The sequence below is a fragment of the Sinocyclocheilus anshuiensis genome, unplaced genomic scaffold (assembly GCF_001515605.1).
Source record: "Sinocyclocheilus anshuiensis isolate Anshui unplaced genomic scaffold, SAMN03320099.WGS_v1.1 scaffold2166, whole genome shotgun sequence".
Classification (NCBI taxonomy): Eukaryota; Metazoa; Chordata; class Actinopteri; order Cypriniformes; family Cyprinidae; genus Sinocyclocheilus; species Sinocyclocheilus anshuiensis.
Window position 1 is genome coordinate 1,512,341 of NW_015557079.1, and position 17,934 is coordinate 1,530,274.

The following is a 17,934-nucleotide window of genomic DNA, read 5'->3' on the forward strand; positions in this document are numbered from 1 at the left end:
AATCTCTTGTTGTCTATGACATATGTGAGGTTCAGACAATCTCATTCAGACCTGCTACATCATTACAAATGTGTAATTACAAATATATTTAACGTAGTAGAATGAAGCAGGGTGAGGCTGAAAGCCATCGAAGCGAAACGAGGCCGCTGAACGAGTGCGACACACGGCTCGAAAGCAGCGGAGCTTTTATTATGCCACAGTCAAGCACTTCCACTCCTTCTGGTCGTGTGTATGTGGGTTAAAGCATCGCAGTTTTATCATACTAGATACATTTGAAAGTTCTGTTATAATGCTACTCTGTGTGGTCGTAATAAAACGCATAACATATTAAAGTGTCTTTGGTGTTTTCATGTTTTCTACAAAACAAAACCGGAAATCGAGGGGATATGACGTCATTGGCAGGCGACACAATGACACTATAGACACGGTCCGTGTCACTAGTTAAAATTGCTTATTTCTCTGGATTTAAACATTCTTCGAAACATTTGGGATAATGTAAGTACACAAGTCAGCAAAATATATAACACTGTTCTAGTGATTTTTAGATATTTTAATAAAAAAATCGTACATATTGTGCCTTTAAGTCGCTGGGGTATGTTTGTAGCAATAGCCAAAAATACATTGTATGGGTCAAAATTATTGATTTTTCTTTTATGCCAAAAATCATTAGGATATTAAGTAAAGATCATGCTCCATGAAGATATTTTGTAAATTTCCTACCGTAAATATATCAAAACTTAATTTTTGATTAATAATATGCATTGCTAAGAACTTAATTTGGACAACTTTAAAGGCGATTTTCTCAATATTTTGATTTTTTTTGCACCCTCAGATTCCAGATTTTCAAACAGTTGTATCTCGGCCAAATATTGTCCTATCCTAACAAACCATATCAATGGAAAGCTTATTTATTCAGCTTTATTCAGAATCTCAATTTCGAAAAATTTACCCTTATGACTGGTTTTGTGGTCCAGGGTCACAAATATGACATTTTGAAGTAGAAAGACTAAAATAGCATTTTGTTGTAAAAATTTACTCAAATAATCTAGTTTTATTTACAACTTAATGTGTAAAATAATTTAAAAATCATGTTTACAGTCTGTGTGTGTTCTCCAAACTGTATTTGAACTATTTCTCAAGACTATGATAAATCATGAATTAATCATAGTGCTATCAATCACACACTCTTGGCTGTTTATGAGTTATGGTGGATTAATTAAATGTCAACTTGAAGACTATCCTGAAATGCATGTCTGGCAATCGTAGCATCAAATTCAGGCCAGTGTAAGTTTCAGCAATGCATTCTCATACACACCAGCATAATAAGCATGTTATGCTGGTACCTGAAATGATCTCAATCATTAGTGAAAGCTGTGTCGTTAGTGTGGGTGTGTGCGTTGTTATTGTGTACAGTGTAATCATTTGTATGTGTGTTTCAAACTCACAGGTGCTTGAGAAAATTTCATCATGAATTTAAGCCCGAGGCACTCAAAACACAGTTTCACAAGATAAGAACGGCTAAAATTACAAAGAACAATTTATGGCATCTGTACAAATGGGCCATAGAGCATTGAAATGCATTTTCAAACCTCATTCTGTTAATGGTTTACAAATAGTTCCACCAGTTTAGACCAGTTTTTCCATCCCTAATCAAAGCTGTATTTATCTAGCACATGAATTGAGAAAAACAGGAAAGCATTTCTTTAAGATTAACATGAAACTGCATTCACAACCTGTTTTTCTTCTCTAATGCGACATTTCTGAGTGAGAAATTATATTCAACAAGAAAAATGTAGGTCGGGACTTTTATCCATTGGGATTTTCATCCTTCGAGAAAAGTGGGCGTTCTAGACCCGATTTTGCGTTTGCATTTGATTGTGTAGGCCTACCCCCTCTTGAAACACTGCTGGGAGCCACTTTTAACTGGGACGTGGTGGCTGAAGGTCAAGTTCACCCTCAAGAGCATCACAATGTATCCCAATGTTAATGCTTTTTTGTTATTTGTTAAGTTATTGCAATTTGTTCATTTGTAAATTACATTAACATCAGCCAGAATGAATGAATTATTTAGAAAGGCACCATTACCGACAAAAGCAACCTAAAACAAAGACTAAATATTTATTTATTCATTCATTCAATCATTCATTTATGAATGTGAATAGTTTACAACAAGACCAAAACAGTGTATTAATAAAGTAAATACTATATAGGGTCAGCTTTTGATTCCTCAGGCTTTGCGTACAGTCACTAACAAGTTCTTCCTTCCCACATACTGTAAATAAAGGCATTTCATGTCAGCCCACAGGAAATTGAGACTCAGATGTGATTGTTTCAGTTCTGGCATCAGCACTCCAGGAGCAACGTTTGATGGAAATACAGGAAGAGCTCTTTTGATCTTTCTCTGTAGGCTCTATGCACACTTACAAACCCTTCTGGGAAGAGAAAATGTGACGTACTGCTAGGAGGTGAAAAGAGTGCATACACGTGCGTTTCAAATGATGGATGACTAGTTTGCTTTTTAATGTTTGTTCATAGTTTTTGTTGCAAAAATTGTGCTGATAAGTTTATAGTGCACTTTCAGAGCTCACACTTACTGCTTATGTACACAGTGTGAATACTGCTACGATAGGCGGTGAAATAAATACATACTGCTTTTGCATGCAGTGTGAAACAGGTCTTACACACACACACACACACTCACACACTCACACACACACATTCTTTGGTTTCAGCATGGCAGTAGACAATCGAAGAACATAGGTTCAGCAGTGCATGTCAACGCTGTCCTTTGTGAGGCAAAGGTACAGATAAAGTTACTCGCACACGTAACGAAACACATCCCACACAGTGGACAGATAGCAGACAGAGAGGCTGCCGTCAATTGCCACAGAGCTCAATTAGGATAAATGGAACTATCTCTGGTGTATGTGACCTGGTTCTATAATTAACCCTGGGGGATGACAGCATTAAAGCCTGCTGCATGTATGCGTGTGAGATGTGAATGTCTCGCCTCTTACTGCCAAACCCCCCTTCCATGCACAAACACTCGTACACTCGGCAGTACATCAAAGCGTGGCGTATGGTATGTTCTGCTCATGACAATGTTGACTGTGATTATATACAGCAATACATCTAGACCACTGCCTTCAAGTTTAAGCTCTCTGATTTACTGTGTGTTTGGAGCAAGAGCTATTCTTGATCATACACTTATAAACAGTAAAAATAAACGTTTTTAAGACAACTTTATAAGCATTAGCACATTACCTAATTGGAGGAATTGCACCCTAGTTCACGAAACTGGTCTGAACAATTTGTTCAAAAAAAGATTGATCCAGATCAGAGTAGTCAGTTTATTATCTTAAAATGCATATTTTGTTTAACTTAATTGAAAAAGCACTTAAATGTATAAATGTTAGCTAAAACTGCTCTATCAAGAACAGTTAACTCAGGCACAATGCGTTGCATAGGGAGGAGACAAGCAACAGCCTCACACATGCATAGTGAATGTGTTATTGATCGATTAACAGGTTTTCATAGACAAAAGAACTGAAATGATAACTATTTAGGAGGAAACATTCTGTGCATGTAAAGTCATGCAAAACATATGTGCAAACTATTCATAACAAATTTGCATGCACCTAAAATAATGCACACTTAGTCTAATTTTCACCATTCTTCGAAAAATGTTTTAGAAAAACTCTTGGTAAATTGTAAAAATCATACGTAAATTATCATTGATAATCATTTATGATGCAAACTGAGTTTTTCCAATTTTAAAATCAAGCTAGCATTAAAAAAACACTACTTCAGTATTTCGTTTTACAGTCTGTTAGAGCAGAACAGTTTAGACCTGGCATGAATTGGCTTAACTACTGTATGCAGACAGTTATTTTTCTTACCCAGCAGTTGCACTCCTCTGGTCAGACCGTAGACATCGATGAGGGCCCACAGTGGCTCTGTGGTCCGAACGCCACTGAAGAACAACATGGGGCTGGAATCGTTGATGCGGTAAAATACTCTCCCCTTCTTATCCACCCAGAAGTAAATTAGGTTTCCTTCGTTTGCAAACTCTTCTGGCAGAGCCTTGGCCCAGAAGCCGCTCTGGGATACCAGGTCAGGGCAGGCGTATTTTGGCAGGCTGTCGGGATTGATTCGAGATGGGTCCTTAGAAGTAAAGCCCAGGCGGAGAGCGCCACTCCAGCAGCACTGCTTTTTAGTTATCTAAAGACAGGGGAAAAAATGGATCTGTTATCACTACAAAATTAGACAGTGTTCTTTATGGGTCATTGCATAGCATAGAAATGTTTACTCTCAGAAATACTAATATGCACCTTTTTAGGGTTGATAAGGTAGAAAATAGTGTTCAAAATCATGGCTTTGATTTCTTTTTGTAATACAATATATGAAATGTGGGACATACTTTATGCAGAAGTTACTTTTTAATGGTACCACTAGCAGCAAGAAAACTATTTTTTTGTAAATACAAAGTTCTGAAACTCTAGATTGCGCAGGCCGACAGGTTCTAACTCAATATGATATAATCAGATCATTATTCACATGGCACAGCTGACTGGTTTCTTTCGCATCAGCAGCCAATGAGCTTGCTGCTCAACATTCAAATACTTGGCTAGTGCTTGCTGTAGCAGCTGTTCAGACACCCTCCACCTTCCCCAGCTCCACCTGTATATTCTGCTACGGGGTGATTTCATGTATGTTACATATGTAGGTTATTTCATATATGTTATATGTGCAGCAGCCACAGCAGCAGCAGCAATATTTCCTACATGCTCACAGCAGCACGTCTGTGGATATATTGGCAGTAGCAAGTCTTGGCAGCAACAGCAGCGTAGCAGATCTATTCCACCAAGACCAAAAACATTAACATTGCCATGTATATTACCATGCTAAAACTCTCTGAGAGTTGTCATGACAGAACTTTTTTTGTTTCCCAAACACAAAAGTCTTCATCCGCATTCCTTTTAATCTCATTTCTGTTTTGGGCAAACAACTGGGATTTTCATTTACATTTCTTTCGTGTTATTTCTTTCCTGTGGGCTGAAGCAAGTTTCCACTTAATTTCTTTAAAACCTTGTGATTAGTTTCAACTTAATTCTATCAAAGTTTGACTTGTCTTTCCTTTTGTAGCAGTGCTGAAGGCCAAACAAGGGGCATGTTGTGTGATGGTCATAAATGGTTGCGCGTAGGGGACAATTGAGGGGATGTATGAGGTAGTCGTGTGGTGTGTTTGGAGTAGAGAAGCTCTGTTTTATTTGATTTACAGTAACTCCAGGAATGAGCACTACAAACATTTCAAGAACACAATGACATATCACAGCGGCTCTGCGCTGCTGAGAACGTGAGGGTTAAGACTTGACTAACGAGTGAGTATAAAAACAAAGCCATCTGTGTGTGCTGGTCGAATAACTGGTTGGGCTAGATTGAGTGCCATAGTCTGGGATAAGAGTGTTTATTTTGGTTTGTTACTACATTGACCTGGGAAGCGAGAACTTGCGCAACTTCTTTAGGATGGTGTTTTTAAAGTACAGTAACAATAGAGGAACTAACTAAGAAGGATAGAGAAAGCGAAAACCCATTTTCCTAAAGCCTAAACTGTACAGTACTTCAATTGTTACAATAGACTATGACAAGACAGATGAATATTTTTAACACAAACGTCATCTTTGCTGTAGCAGTCCCTCAGAGGTATTCACATCCGCATGTGTGTATCGTCCACTTGAGTATTCCCGACTCACCATCCCCCCAGATTATCAAACTGTTCCCAAATATTCAACATGCCCTAGATACATCTACGCCTTTCCTTGTTCCTACCTTTAAGCGGACCTGCTCATAAAGAGCAATGGGTCGGTTGCTGAAAGTGATGGCGTTGCAGAAGCTGGCCTGCCGTTTGACGCTCCTTTGTCCTAGATCCATGACTATCTGAGAGCCTTTTGCATTGGGGTGGAAGAGAAGGGGGCTCACAGGGATACCTCCACACGGATGCAAGGGTAAACAGCGTTTGGGTTTGTGGTGGCATCGGTGAGCTGTTGAGGGGAACGGTCCACCCAGAGAGTCTAGGAGAGAGAAAGAAAGACTGCTTTAAAAAACATGGTACGCCAGTGTGATTAAAAAGTACAAATTATCATTTTAATTCATTTAAAAAAAAACATAATGGGTGTGAAAATAAGTCTTTTCTCAGCTATAATCATGTTTAAACCCTTAGCTTGGTATGACTAAGCCTGGCCTTTACTTTCAAATCAATGAACCGCATAAAACAGCATCAGCCCTTGCATGGTGAGATTTGTCTGACCCAATTTTACGCAGCATTTGTGTACAGAATTTTCACTGTACAAAGTGATTTTTAGCTTTGTAGATAAATCTAATTCGCTTTTCCCAACAGGCTGTACTGAACTGTACAATTTCAGTACTGAAGCATAAAATGCTCCAGCATTTTATTGCGATGTGTTTATAAATCATACAGTATGTTGCCCTGCAAATTTGTCTTTGCTTGTAGTCACGTAATGGAAAATTGTGTTGACTGATTGTCAATGTATTAATTCATAACAGTCTTTCTTTCACTTACAAGCTCACAAGGTTTTGTGTGTGTGAAGCTCCACGCCTGAATAGAGGTGTACTTTCATGCTAATCTGAGCCTTACATTTTACAGTGCACATATGCAACAGGAATAATTTACATGATGACACAGCACAACAAAAGATCTGAACATTTTTTAATTATACAGCCACGTGCCAAAACAATAGAGCTTTCCACCCTAATGCACCCATATCTCTCAACATGTTACCTGAAAATGCAGTCGTTTCAAACTATTATCTAATCTAAACTACTATTTAATCTTCTTTCATACAATCTATAGTACTGTCGCTCTGTCATACTATCTATTAAAATGTCTCCATAGTTCTGAATTGCTTTAAATTGTCTCCATAGTTGAGTTTCCATAATTGACTCTGTTCTTTCTATCTTTTTATCTATCATATATATCTGTCTTACTATCGATCTGTCATACTATCTATCTTACGGTCATGCTATTTATCAATCATATAACCTTATATCTTGTCTTTTTATTCACATTGTGTTGTTTATTTTGAAGCTGCCAGACTACAAGTCCAACTGTTAAAACTAACCACTGGGTTGTTCATCTCATACGCACACAGTATGACCAAAATCGTATATATCACAATACGAGTAATTTTATTTCACGGTAATGATATATCACAATATAGTTATTTTTGCTTTAAATAAGGTCTTTATTATATCAACATTTTTGATACCATAGAAATTTCATAATTCTTGAAAAAAGGGACAGCAGGAATATTAGACTGCTGTCACTTTAAGAGCTGCCCCAATCCAATATACTGTACTGTTACACGTTTTCTTTCTCAGCTGTTTGCTTTCACTTAAGACCTAAATTACTGTGTTTACGAGGATAGTTGCAAATATGGGCATTTTGAGACATAAAAGTTTGTGTTTTTAACTGTTCAAGGCCTATAAAGTGGCAAAAATAACTCCATTCAATACACCCGCAAAATATGAACAACGCCTCTATGACAGTGCATGCATGGAGCAAAATGAGTTCTCTTTTGCTGCTGATTGTGTTTCGACAGCTTAAAATCACTTGTTTTTAAACCACAATGCTTAAAAACATGTGCAAGTGATAAGTTTTCGTGGCCACGTAGCACAGCAATGTCACGTGAATGTGTAAACCGTGATAGAGACAAAATCTCTCCTGGCTGACAACCGGTAAATCGCCCAACCCTTAGGGCACACACAGCAACATTAACAGTGGACTAGATGCAGGTGTGGCCAGAGTAATGATTTCTGTAGTTGTTATGATCTAACAGAAGGTGAATATCTATGTTAGAGGCACAGTTATGATTTAGTATTGGTTTAGTTGGGACAATGTCATCCATGAGCAGTTTCAGCTCTATGGCTATCCTCTCTGCATTCATTCATGTCCAACATTCACCCAGTTGGCAAGGGGCTCCTTTAACAAGATAACACACCCTCACAGGTCTGTAGTGGCACAGTTGGAGGAGCATTCAGTGATGACACCAGTCCTCTCAGCTATTGTGGCTCCCTGGTAAAAGCTGATAGTGGGCAATGACATGTTTCCTGAGCAATGCAGATAAGGCATGTCACAAGAGAAGAGAATAAAGACTAGATGATTTTTCTATATCTGGCAACCACAGGCTCATATAAAACCATCATATGACAAAATATTGTATTATCAAAACATTAATATGCCTCAGGTGTCTTTTCAGCCTTGTAAGTTGCATACATGTGTCTGTAAGTGTGTGTGTGGGCAGGTCTGTTAGCTGACGGACATTGTGTGCAACACTCATAGTCTGAGCACACTGAAATGAATACATTAGCAAACACAAGAGCTGCAGCTGTCAGACAGAAAATGGAGGTTAAGTAGCAGCTCATGTTCCTTAGCAACGCTGCCATGGTGAGAGCTTTCCATTTTCTGCTGATCTGAGTTCAGTGTCTGTGTTTTCACTTTAGTCTGTCTGGAAAGGGAAAGACGATCCCAGATCGGTTTAATCTGCTAAATGTCTTTTTAAAAAATCTGTAAAATCTGTTTTGTGTCTAAACCGGGTTTGAGGCGGAAGAGAGACATTGTACGAATTATTGGAACAAGTTATGGTACAGCGTAAACAATGTTAAATGTTCATTCAAACAACGTAGGTTCATTATTCAAAATAATTATATGATAATTTAATTAAAATCAACATGAAATCAAAATTGACCTTCTTAATGGTGTTTCTGGTCTTACTGCAAACGATTCACAATCACTGTGAAATCAAAAATTACCATATTGTGTTCCTTAATAATGTTCCTGGTCTTTTTGTGAACATTCATCGCTACAAGTTACTCCAAAAAAAAGGCTTTAGGTATTGATTTAGCAAACTCATATTAAGTCCAGCTCCATTCTTTAATATATCACCCACTTTTTATGATGAAATCTTTTCTTGGTCCCACCCCACATTTTTTCCCAGTAAAATCTGTTGTGAATAGCAATTCACATTGACTTCAATAACTTTCTGTTGTCATCCTAAATTTTATTATATAAGATAGACACAAGTCATAAAATATAACAGCTCAGGATCTGCAGAGACACATACATGCATTGTAAGTAATAGAAGCCAGTCTCCCAACACACAAAAAGCAGATTCCATCCTGGGCTACCAAACACATCATAATGCTGCTATTTCCATGGTAACCACATTCTTTTTTTTAAGGTAACCAATGGACAAAATGATTCTTACATAAGTTCATCCCATAAAGAACAGCCTGCGGGGTCTGAATCAACACACTTGACCATATGAATAATCATTACATAGAATTAGCTCATATGGATTCGGTTTCCTACCTACCCTATAGCAGATTATTGAATACTGTTGATATTATAAATATTTTTTATAATAATTTAAATCTATCAGAAACATAATATAATATAATATAATTCATATAATAAACAGTTGTGCAGCTTAATCTTTGTAAAACATTTTTTATATCTTACTTACCCCAGGCTGTTGAATGGTAGTGCATTACAGTTTCCACAAACCCAGTACAACAATGATAATAATAAGAAATGTTTCTTGAGCAGCAAATGAGCATATTAAAATGATTTCTGAAGGATCATGTCACACTGAAGACTGGAGTAATGATGCTGAAAATATATCTTTGCCATCACAGGAATAAATTTAATTTTAAATATGTTTGTAAAATATTTCACAATATTAATGTTTTTACAGTATTTTTGACCAAATAAATGCAGCTTTGATGAGCATAAGAGACTTCTTTCAAAAACATTAAAAAATCCTAACTATTCCAAATGTGAAGCCAGTAATTGGGTCTTCGAATGGCTTTTGGATCATTTCTAAATTGGGAAAGAGGTTTAGTAAAGCACGCTTGTGTATTTTTTATTGAAGAGGACCATCACCAGGGTATATACAAGAATCATGGAGTTAAACTGAATACAGTTTAAGACCATTTTTAAGACTCTTTCCATACATTTTAAGACCTCATCGCCACTCCAAGTTTTAACCGGTTACATCTGCAACACTTTAACTTACATTTACTATATACTGTTTGTAAGATAGCACAACTAAACAGTCTTACTTTGTGATAACTCCTTATCAATGCAACATAATTCAGAAGGGGGAACGAAGCACAAGAGAATTAATTGAGTGACTATGCAACCCAAGAAACAAGAATTAGACCAATAAACAAAACTTGTTGAGGAGGGAAAATAAAGCTCTCCGAGCTAACGGGGCAATGAGTTCACGCTAGGGATGCAGCGATTAACCGGTTTCGCGATTAACCGTGCTTTAAAACGTCACGGTTAATTAATCGTAAAGGTTCCGCTAAACCGAGTGTTTCTGTTACACGGAACGGAACTGTTGCAGCTTGTGCAAAATGAAAACAAAGTTACACTAGCGGTGCACCAGCTTAAAATGACGTGCTTATCAGAGGCACGGAGGCTACTACATGCATTAGATTAACTGTGACAGAGGGACCAAACACCGAAACTCCACCAGAGAAATGCCTGTCGATAGTGTGGGACCATTTTGGGTACACCAAGAATGACCAGGGTGTCATTTAAATATTGCTGTAAAAAACTGCTGCTAAAGAGCGAATACATAAGGGATAGACTAATGCATGGCTAGCTGTACATTGAACGATTTTAATGCACGACGTGAAGGCAAGAACCACCTGACGCGAAGCTACAGCTCGTTAGCTCAGCATTCTGCCCGCTTCAGATCAGAAAGAGATGAAATAGTGCGGTAATATCACATTTATTCGAATTAACCAATTATAACATTTAGCTACTTGAATTAATTATTCGAAACACAAAACCCCACTATTGGGACAAATATACATAATGAAAAGATGATACAAAATTTAATACCTTGGAAAATGGCATTTAAGACTTTTTAATACTTATTAAGGGCCTTAATGTGATCTAAATTGATTTATCAACTTTTAATACTTTTTAGGAACCCGCGGACACCCTGTTCACATGCTAAGGTCAGGTTTAACTTCGCTGCATGGAATAAGGTTGTCAGGTAGGTGCTCTCTTTATCCTCATTACAGCCTCATTACCATGCAGACGTGTTCAGAGCAGGTTCAGATGTCTGACTGTAGGTCAGAGAATGTCATGTAATGTGTAAACACCTCACATCACACACACTCTCACACACTCAATGTTAAAATAAAACTGCTTGGCCAGCAGCACTCCTGGACTGTTTTTACAACAGAAAATCCCCAGGCTGACTTTCTGCAGTTCCGTTTGCTGAATATACATAAAGTTTGATCCAATGTAACTTGCAAAGGAGCACTTGAGAGTATTTTATTACATACATCTCAAGGAGGCATAGTCTACAGCCACATATATTCAACAAGCAGACAGTACAACATACGTTCTGTTTCATCTGTTCAACAGCAAAATACTCTTTAAAGATGATGTGTGTTATTTTTTGTGTGAAAATACACTGTCCTGTTGTAACGCATTAGTAGTGTCAAGCCACGTGAAGCCAAATGCAAATAATATCAGTATTTGCACAATCATTCACAACAGGGAAACATGAGTTTGTCATATCTCTGAATGATTTTAAATTCATAAAATATATTGCAGTGGATATGTATTAAATATGTTCAATACATTAAAACTGTAAAAAGTGTAAATAATTGTCATAATAAATGTATTTTATGTTTAATTATGTCAAACTTTCTAATCTGTTATTTAGGAATTAGCTTTTAATTTGCTCTGTTGGTAATCACATTACTGTTCTACTGTAAGTACATGTCCCCTGATACTCAATATAACTTTATAAGTAAAGTTGTTTTTAGGTACACCAGAATGTAAATAATCTACTTGAGAATTTGTTTTTCCTGAATCATTAAACAGTTAGATTTCATTAACTCATGTAAAAGATTATCCGAAAACCATTGCTGTATGTCAAATACAGAAAATGTAGTTACAAAAGATACTTTTTGCTTAAATGTTTAAATAAAAGTAATTATATAAAATGGGAACATAAGCGGCATCTTAGGAAGAGATGTATACTTGCTTCTAATCCATCTGAGGTGAGAGGCACGTCATGTGACCATAACACGTGAGCGTAGTATAGCAAGCTTGGCTAGAGATTCATATGCTAATATGTTTAGTTATTCTGGTTGAAAAACAACCAGAATAACATAGCAAACACCCTCTAGCCTCTGCTTTATACAAAAACCTCGCTCAAGTGTCGTCACACACTTCAACTCAGAAAACACACACTGTCACACTTAATATAAACACCAACACTAGAAGAATACACTAATGTCTATTCATTTATTTTACATTCAAACAGCTCAGAACATTATTAAACATTATTTTAACTTTCTTGTTTATGTTTTTGAAAGAAGTCTTTTATGTTCAACAAAGCTGCATTTATTTGATCAAAAATACAACAAGAAAGTAATATTGTGCAATATTATTGTAATTTAAACTGTTTTCTAATTGAATATATTGTACAAAGTTATTATTTAAGCAGTTATTACAGTCTCACATGATCCTTCAGAAATCATTCTAATGTTCTGATTTGGTTCTCAGTTATTATTGGTGCTCAATTATTAATAATGGTTCTTATAATTTTCAGTGTTGAAAGCAGCTTTTGCTGCCTAATATTTTTGTGAAAGCTTTTTTTTTTTTAATTGGGAATCGTTTGAAACATTATACTGTAAATGCCTTTACTGTCACTTTTGAATCATTTAATTGCATCCTTGTTTAATAAATGTATTAATTTATTACTTACCCTAAACATGCTAGTGTATCATAGTTTCCACAAAAAATATTAAGCAGCAACTGTTTTCAACATTGATAAAAAATAAGAAATGTTTCTTGAGCACCATTTTAGCCTATCAGAATTATTTCTGAAATATCATGTGACACTGAAGACTGTAATAATGACTGCTGAAATGTATAACAAAATATAATTTAAAAAGACATTTTGCAGATTTTAGTGACGTTTTTTTTCTTCACGATTACTCACAATTAATTACATTTTTGGTTACATAAATGTCAACACTTTTATTTTTCTGTTCCTGGGTGTGCATGTCCATATTTGCAATTGTGTTCTGAAGCTAATTAGCAACTATCTGGTCGGGTGGCAATAAAGTATGGTGAACGAGTGCAGAACATATTAAGCGCTGCTGTGGTCTTCCGTCATGGCTGGCTTGCTTCTACAGTACAGTAGGTAATCTGATCCGTACATAAACACCAGTGTGTGGTGGTGTCATTTCATTTCTGCGCTGGATTAAATGACTCATCAGTGATGTTGTGCTTCACAGAGGTGCAGCGGATGGTTATTTAGCAGCATCAGCACCTGACCTGCAGACATATGTTCCTGTCACGACATAGAAACTGAGCGATGTAACCACAGCAGGGATTGTAGATAAGAGCACTTCCTCTGTTTGCCTTTTAATAATCTGTCACCGCACTTCATTGACTCCTTGTCTGCATGTCAACCAATCACTGATAATCAATCCCAACATGCCCCATTAAAAATTCCACTCCAAACAAACTCCAGTGCTAACAGTTTCCTCATGTTGTTTGTGCATGGCTGTCTTATTGGGAATTCAACAGAATAACACCATTGTAATTGATTCAGTAATTTCAATACTTTCCGTGCCGTTATAAACAAATTAGCAGCAAATAACTGATTCAACTCTGATGTTTAGAGGAGAATTGATTAAGAATTAGGGATGCTCAATATATTGGTACCATATTGGTTATTAGTCGAAATTAGTTTTAATGTATCGCCATTGGTCAATATTGTATATATACTGTATATCGGCTATGTTGGATATTTAATTACGCATGCTCATTTCTTACCTTTCATACCTTTGTTGTCATCTAATGCTCAGTTATTCTTTACAGATATGTAATAACACTGTTGAATGTAATCTTTAGCAAATCTCAAAATGAACATCCATTTTTTCCTATTGTACTCTAAAATGTGATGTTCACTTTAAGAATTTAAAACAACAGATTTTCTATTTAGCTAGTTAGTTTTAGAGATTTATTTTTAATTTGTTTAGACAAAATATTATACAATATCTGCCATTTATAGTTTATCAGTACCAGCTAGGATTTGTATATCGGTGCATCCCTACTAAAAATAAATTGCACTGTCTGATAGTGCCATTTATTGCACAAAATCTATTATATAAACGTATGCAAATCAGATAACGGTGCAAAAAAGAACAGACCAGAGAATTTGTTTAAACAGATGGAAGCAAACTGACAGTTTGCATATTACTTTCAATTTGCACTCTTATTTCTAGTTTAAGGTGGAGAGCTGATACTCTTTTTGGTCTAGTGACAGTGGGAAATATCTGGAACTGTCGTAATGTTTTATTTTTAACAGCCTTTATGAAAAAATGCTACTTATCATTCATCTCTTTCCTGCCTCAGAGGCCAGGATGTGTTCCAGAGGTGCATGATAAACACCCAATAGTCTTAAACACACACACACACGTTTGTTTTTGTGAATTGTGGGGACATTCCATAGGCGTAATGGTTTTTATACTGTAAAAACTGTATGTGCTGTTGCCCTACACCTAAACCTACCCCTTACAGGAAACTTTGTGCATTTTTACTTTCTCAAAAAAACTCACTCTGTATGATTTATAAGCGTTTTGAAAAATAGGGACATGGGATAATGTCCTCATAAGTCACCTTCTCCTTGTAATACCTATGTCATACCCATGTCATTATACAAATTTGTGTCCTCATATGTCACAAAAACGCGCGAGCGCACACACACACACACACAAACAAACAAACAAACACAAACACACGTGTGTCTATCCAGCTCAAACACTACAAACCAGACTATCTTGCTCTCAGTTCTGGACAGTTTCTGTTTTTATGCAAAGATCAGATAAACCACTGTAATTTACTGTATTTAAGGTAAAAGATGTGTGCGTATCTGGATAAGCAATTTATATCCACTGTCAGCCTGCTGCAAGAACTAAAAAAAAAACCCTCAGAAATGGGAACTGGAAGGTGAAACCAGAATGTTAGGAGCTACAGACATCTTTAAATGATTTGTTCTCATGGTAAATGTTTTTTTTTTATTTTTTTTAAAGAAAGACAAACTTCAAAAAATGTCAGAGCAGCGGCCAGTAAAACGACATTCGAGTCTGGCTTGCGTCATTTCCCAATCCTGTTTCCACCTCTTCTTCCCATCATTTCCTTTGTCTTCTTAATTGTCTCCAAATATGAAATTAAAAAGATTTCAGCTCAAGTTTCAAGGCCTCAAACAAATGCGCATGCTTTTAATTTTTAAAAAAACACTTTTTTTTGCTTCTAATCAAATGTTGTAATGTTTTCGTTTCAGTGCTGATTGATTTGTTTTGAATGTAAGCTATTCCACTCACATTGCTTGAGTTTTTCAATGGGATTTATTTAGCCTATCTATTAATTCATTTTAATTCAGAAATTTCCTCAGGGTTTCCTCATGGTATGAAAATATGTTTCCGACAAGTACGCTTTTTACTATCACCAGGTGCTACTACACATTCTGGACTGTTACAGCTCTAGTCCCGGTTTACCTAATTGGATGTGATATAGTGCTTTAATTACAGTTAATGATCAAGTGGGTCAGATCCACCAAGGGTTCAGATTAACTCCAGGCCAATCAGCTGCACTCAGAGCTAGAGTAAAACAGAGAGATTTACATAAACCAACTGCTCATGTTTGTTTCAGTTATAGTTACCCTTCCAACATGGAAGATTAGGCTATTCACCCATTCACCCTGCAGGCCAACGGCCAAAACATCCCATACCAGATCAACTCCTGACATTTAATGCATATTGAATCTATACACCACATATTCATTTTTGCTATGATTTCGTATAGTAACTACTGCTTAATTGGATAAATATACTAATCCATATTGGAAGTCTTAACATCTAATAGTAGTTAGTAGTGAAATTCAAGAAGATACTAGTGGATTAGTCATTAGTGGATTAGGCTTCTAAAAAAACGCTGACATATAAATAGCCTAGTAGTTGCAAGTTTAGCAAGAAATAGGCCTACATGTTAAAACGACTTGCCAAAACCAATATTGTAGCAGCACAACTGCCTGAACATGAATATCAGGACATATCAGTATAAAAGATCGACTCTGTGTAACCAACAACCGTGTATTTTTATGTAGAACAAATCAATTGATTTATTGGGTTCTCTTTTAAACCAGCTGCCTCGCGGGTTTGTTAATAATACAATCAAACGTTGTGGAAAACCCGCAGTAAATCCTTCTTATTTCCGACAACAGAGGGAATCCCCACATATTCCCTTCCATTTCTCACGCTTTCACGCTGCTGTGGGGGGAAACACGTCTGATGTGAAAGCGCATTCACTGGCATGAGACGCGCTCGTATATTCGTTCCTTGGAGCGCAAAATCTCCAGAAAGCTACACAAATGCCGTCTACATTAAGTCTATGACTTGTGCTCGATTGTGTTTTGTGTTCCAAGTATTCCAATGCCTATGTGGTATTTAGAGGCAGACGTTTTCTCACTAAAATCTCTTATATCTATCCGTTCTTCTATCTATCTATATCGGAGCGTTCATCAGCAGGCAAACATAATGAACATCATTCAGCGGTTGCATGGAGATCCTTAACGCAGTTCCTCACCGTACAAGGCGTTTCGGGTTATCTGGCCTCCCATGACTCAACGCCGGGTCACTGTTTTGCGCTGGCCGCCTTTATTTCTCAAAGGTAGAGAGTGCGATAATTCCACACCGACATCATGCTGGAGGAAAAGATCTCTCGGCCCCCGAAACGAGATGTAAACAGTCGGACACTCCTCCTGTCTCGGTGCTCATTGACTGAGCGCGCGGACACCAGCGCCACACTGACTCATTTACATAGAAGGCGGAGTCTGAGAGCGCTTCACTGGGAGTCACGCCCCTCAACTACAGCCAGTGTTAATTTATTAATCATTTTGTTTTACCACATAGGTGCAAGGTTAAACAAGTGCGCAAAAAGCAAGACTTAATACATTTTAATAATACATACTCATTATATAATATAAACACGTAATAATACATTAATTATTATTAAAAAAATAAAATAAAATCCCTTTATGTCATACTTCAGTTTAAAGGGAGAAGAAGCTGTCTAATCTGCAAATGTTGAGTTTATGAGTTATATATATATATATATATATATATATATATATATATATATATATAAACTCACCATTTGCAGATTAGACAGCCTCTATTAGACAGCCTGTATTATTACGTGTTTATATTATATAATGAACTTTGAAAACTGTTGTATATATAGGCTTGCTTATAACTCTTGCTTTGCTAATGAAATATGGTATCGTTTAATAAATGAATATATATTACCAGTATATGGCATGTGTGTTCTCTGTATTAAAGGGGCCATATGATGCTGCTAAAAAGAACATTATTTTGTGTATTTGGTGTAATGAAAGAAACGAGATGTAAACAGTCGGACACTCCTCCTGTCTCGGTGCTCATTGACTGAGCGCGCGGACACCAGCGCCACACTGACTCATTTACATAGAAGGCGGAGTCTGAGAGCGCTTCACTGGGAGTCACGCCCCTCAACTACAGCCAGTGTTAATTTATTAATCATTTTGTTTTACCACATAGGTGCAAGGTTAAACAAGTGCGCAAAAAGCAAGACTTAATACATTTTAATAATACATACTCATTATATAATATAAACACGTAATAATACATTAATTATTATTAAAAAAATAAAATAAAATCCCTTTATGTCATACTTCAGTTTAAAGGGAGAAGAAGCTGTCTAATCTGCAAATGTTGAGTTTATGAGTTATATATATATATATATATATATATATATATATATATATATATATA

At 36.5% G+C, this 17,934-nt stretch overlaps 1 protein-coding gene across 2 annotated transcripts in view; it reads right to left on the bottom strand.

Moving 5' to 3' along the window:
* LOC107676877 (E3 ubiquitin-protein ligase NEURL1-like) overlaps positions 1-17,934 on the bottom strand; it is a 70,607-nt gene that overhangs the window by 19,515 nt on the left and 33,158 nt on the right. Inside the window, exons 1-3 of one of the 2 annotated variants that reach the window (XM_016471603.1) lie at positions 16,709-16,920; positions 5,830-6,071; positions 3,900-4,221 (exon numbers count right to left, since the gene is read on the bottom strand). In XM_016471603.1, coding sequence (XP_016327089.1) covers positions 3,900-4,221; positions 5,830-6,071; positions 16,709-16,742 — 598 coding nt within the window. In that variant the 5' untranslated portion in view covers positions 16,743-16,920. Of the gene's footprint in view, positions 1-3,899; positions 4,222-5,829; positions 6,072-16,708; positions 16,921-17,934 lie in introns of those variants that run through there. The other variant, XM_016471602.1, reaches the window with a different exon arrangement.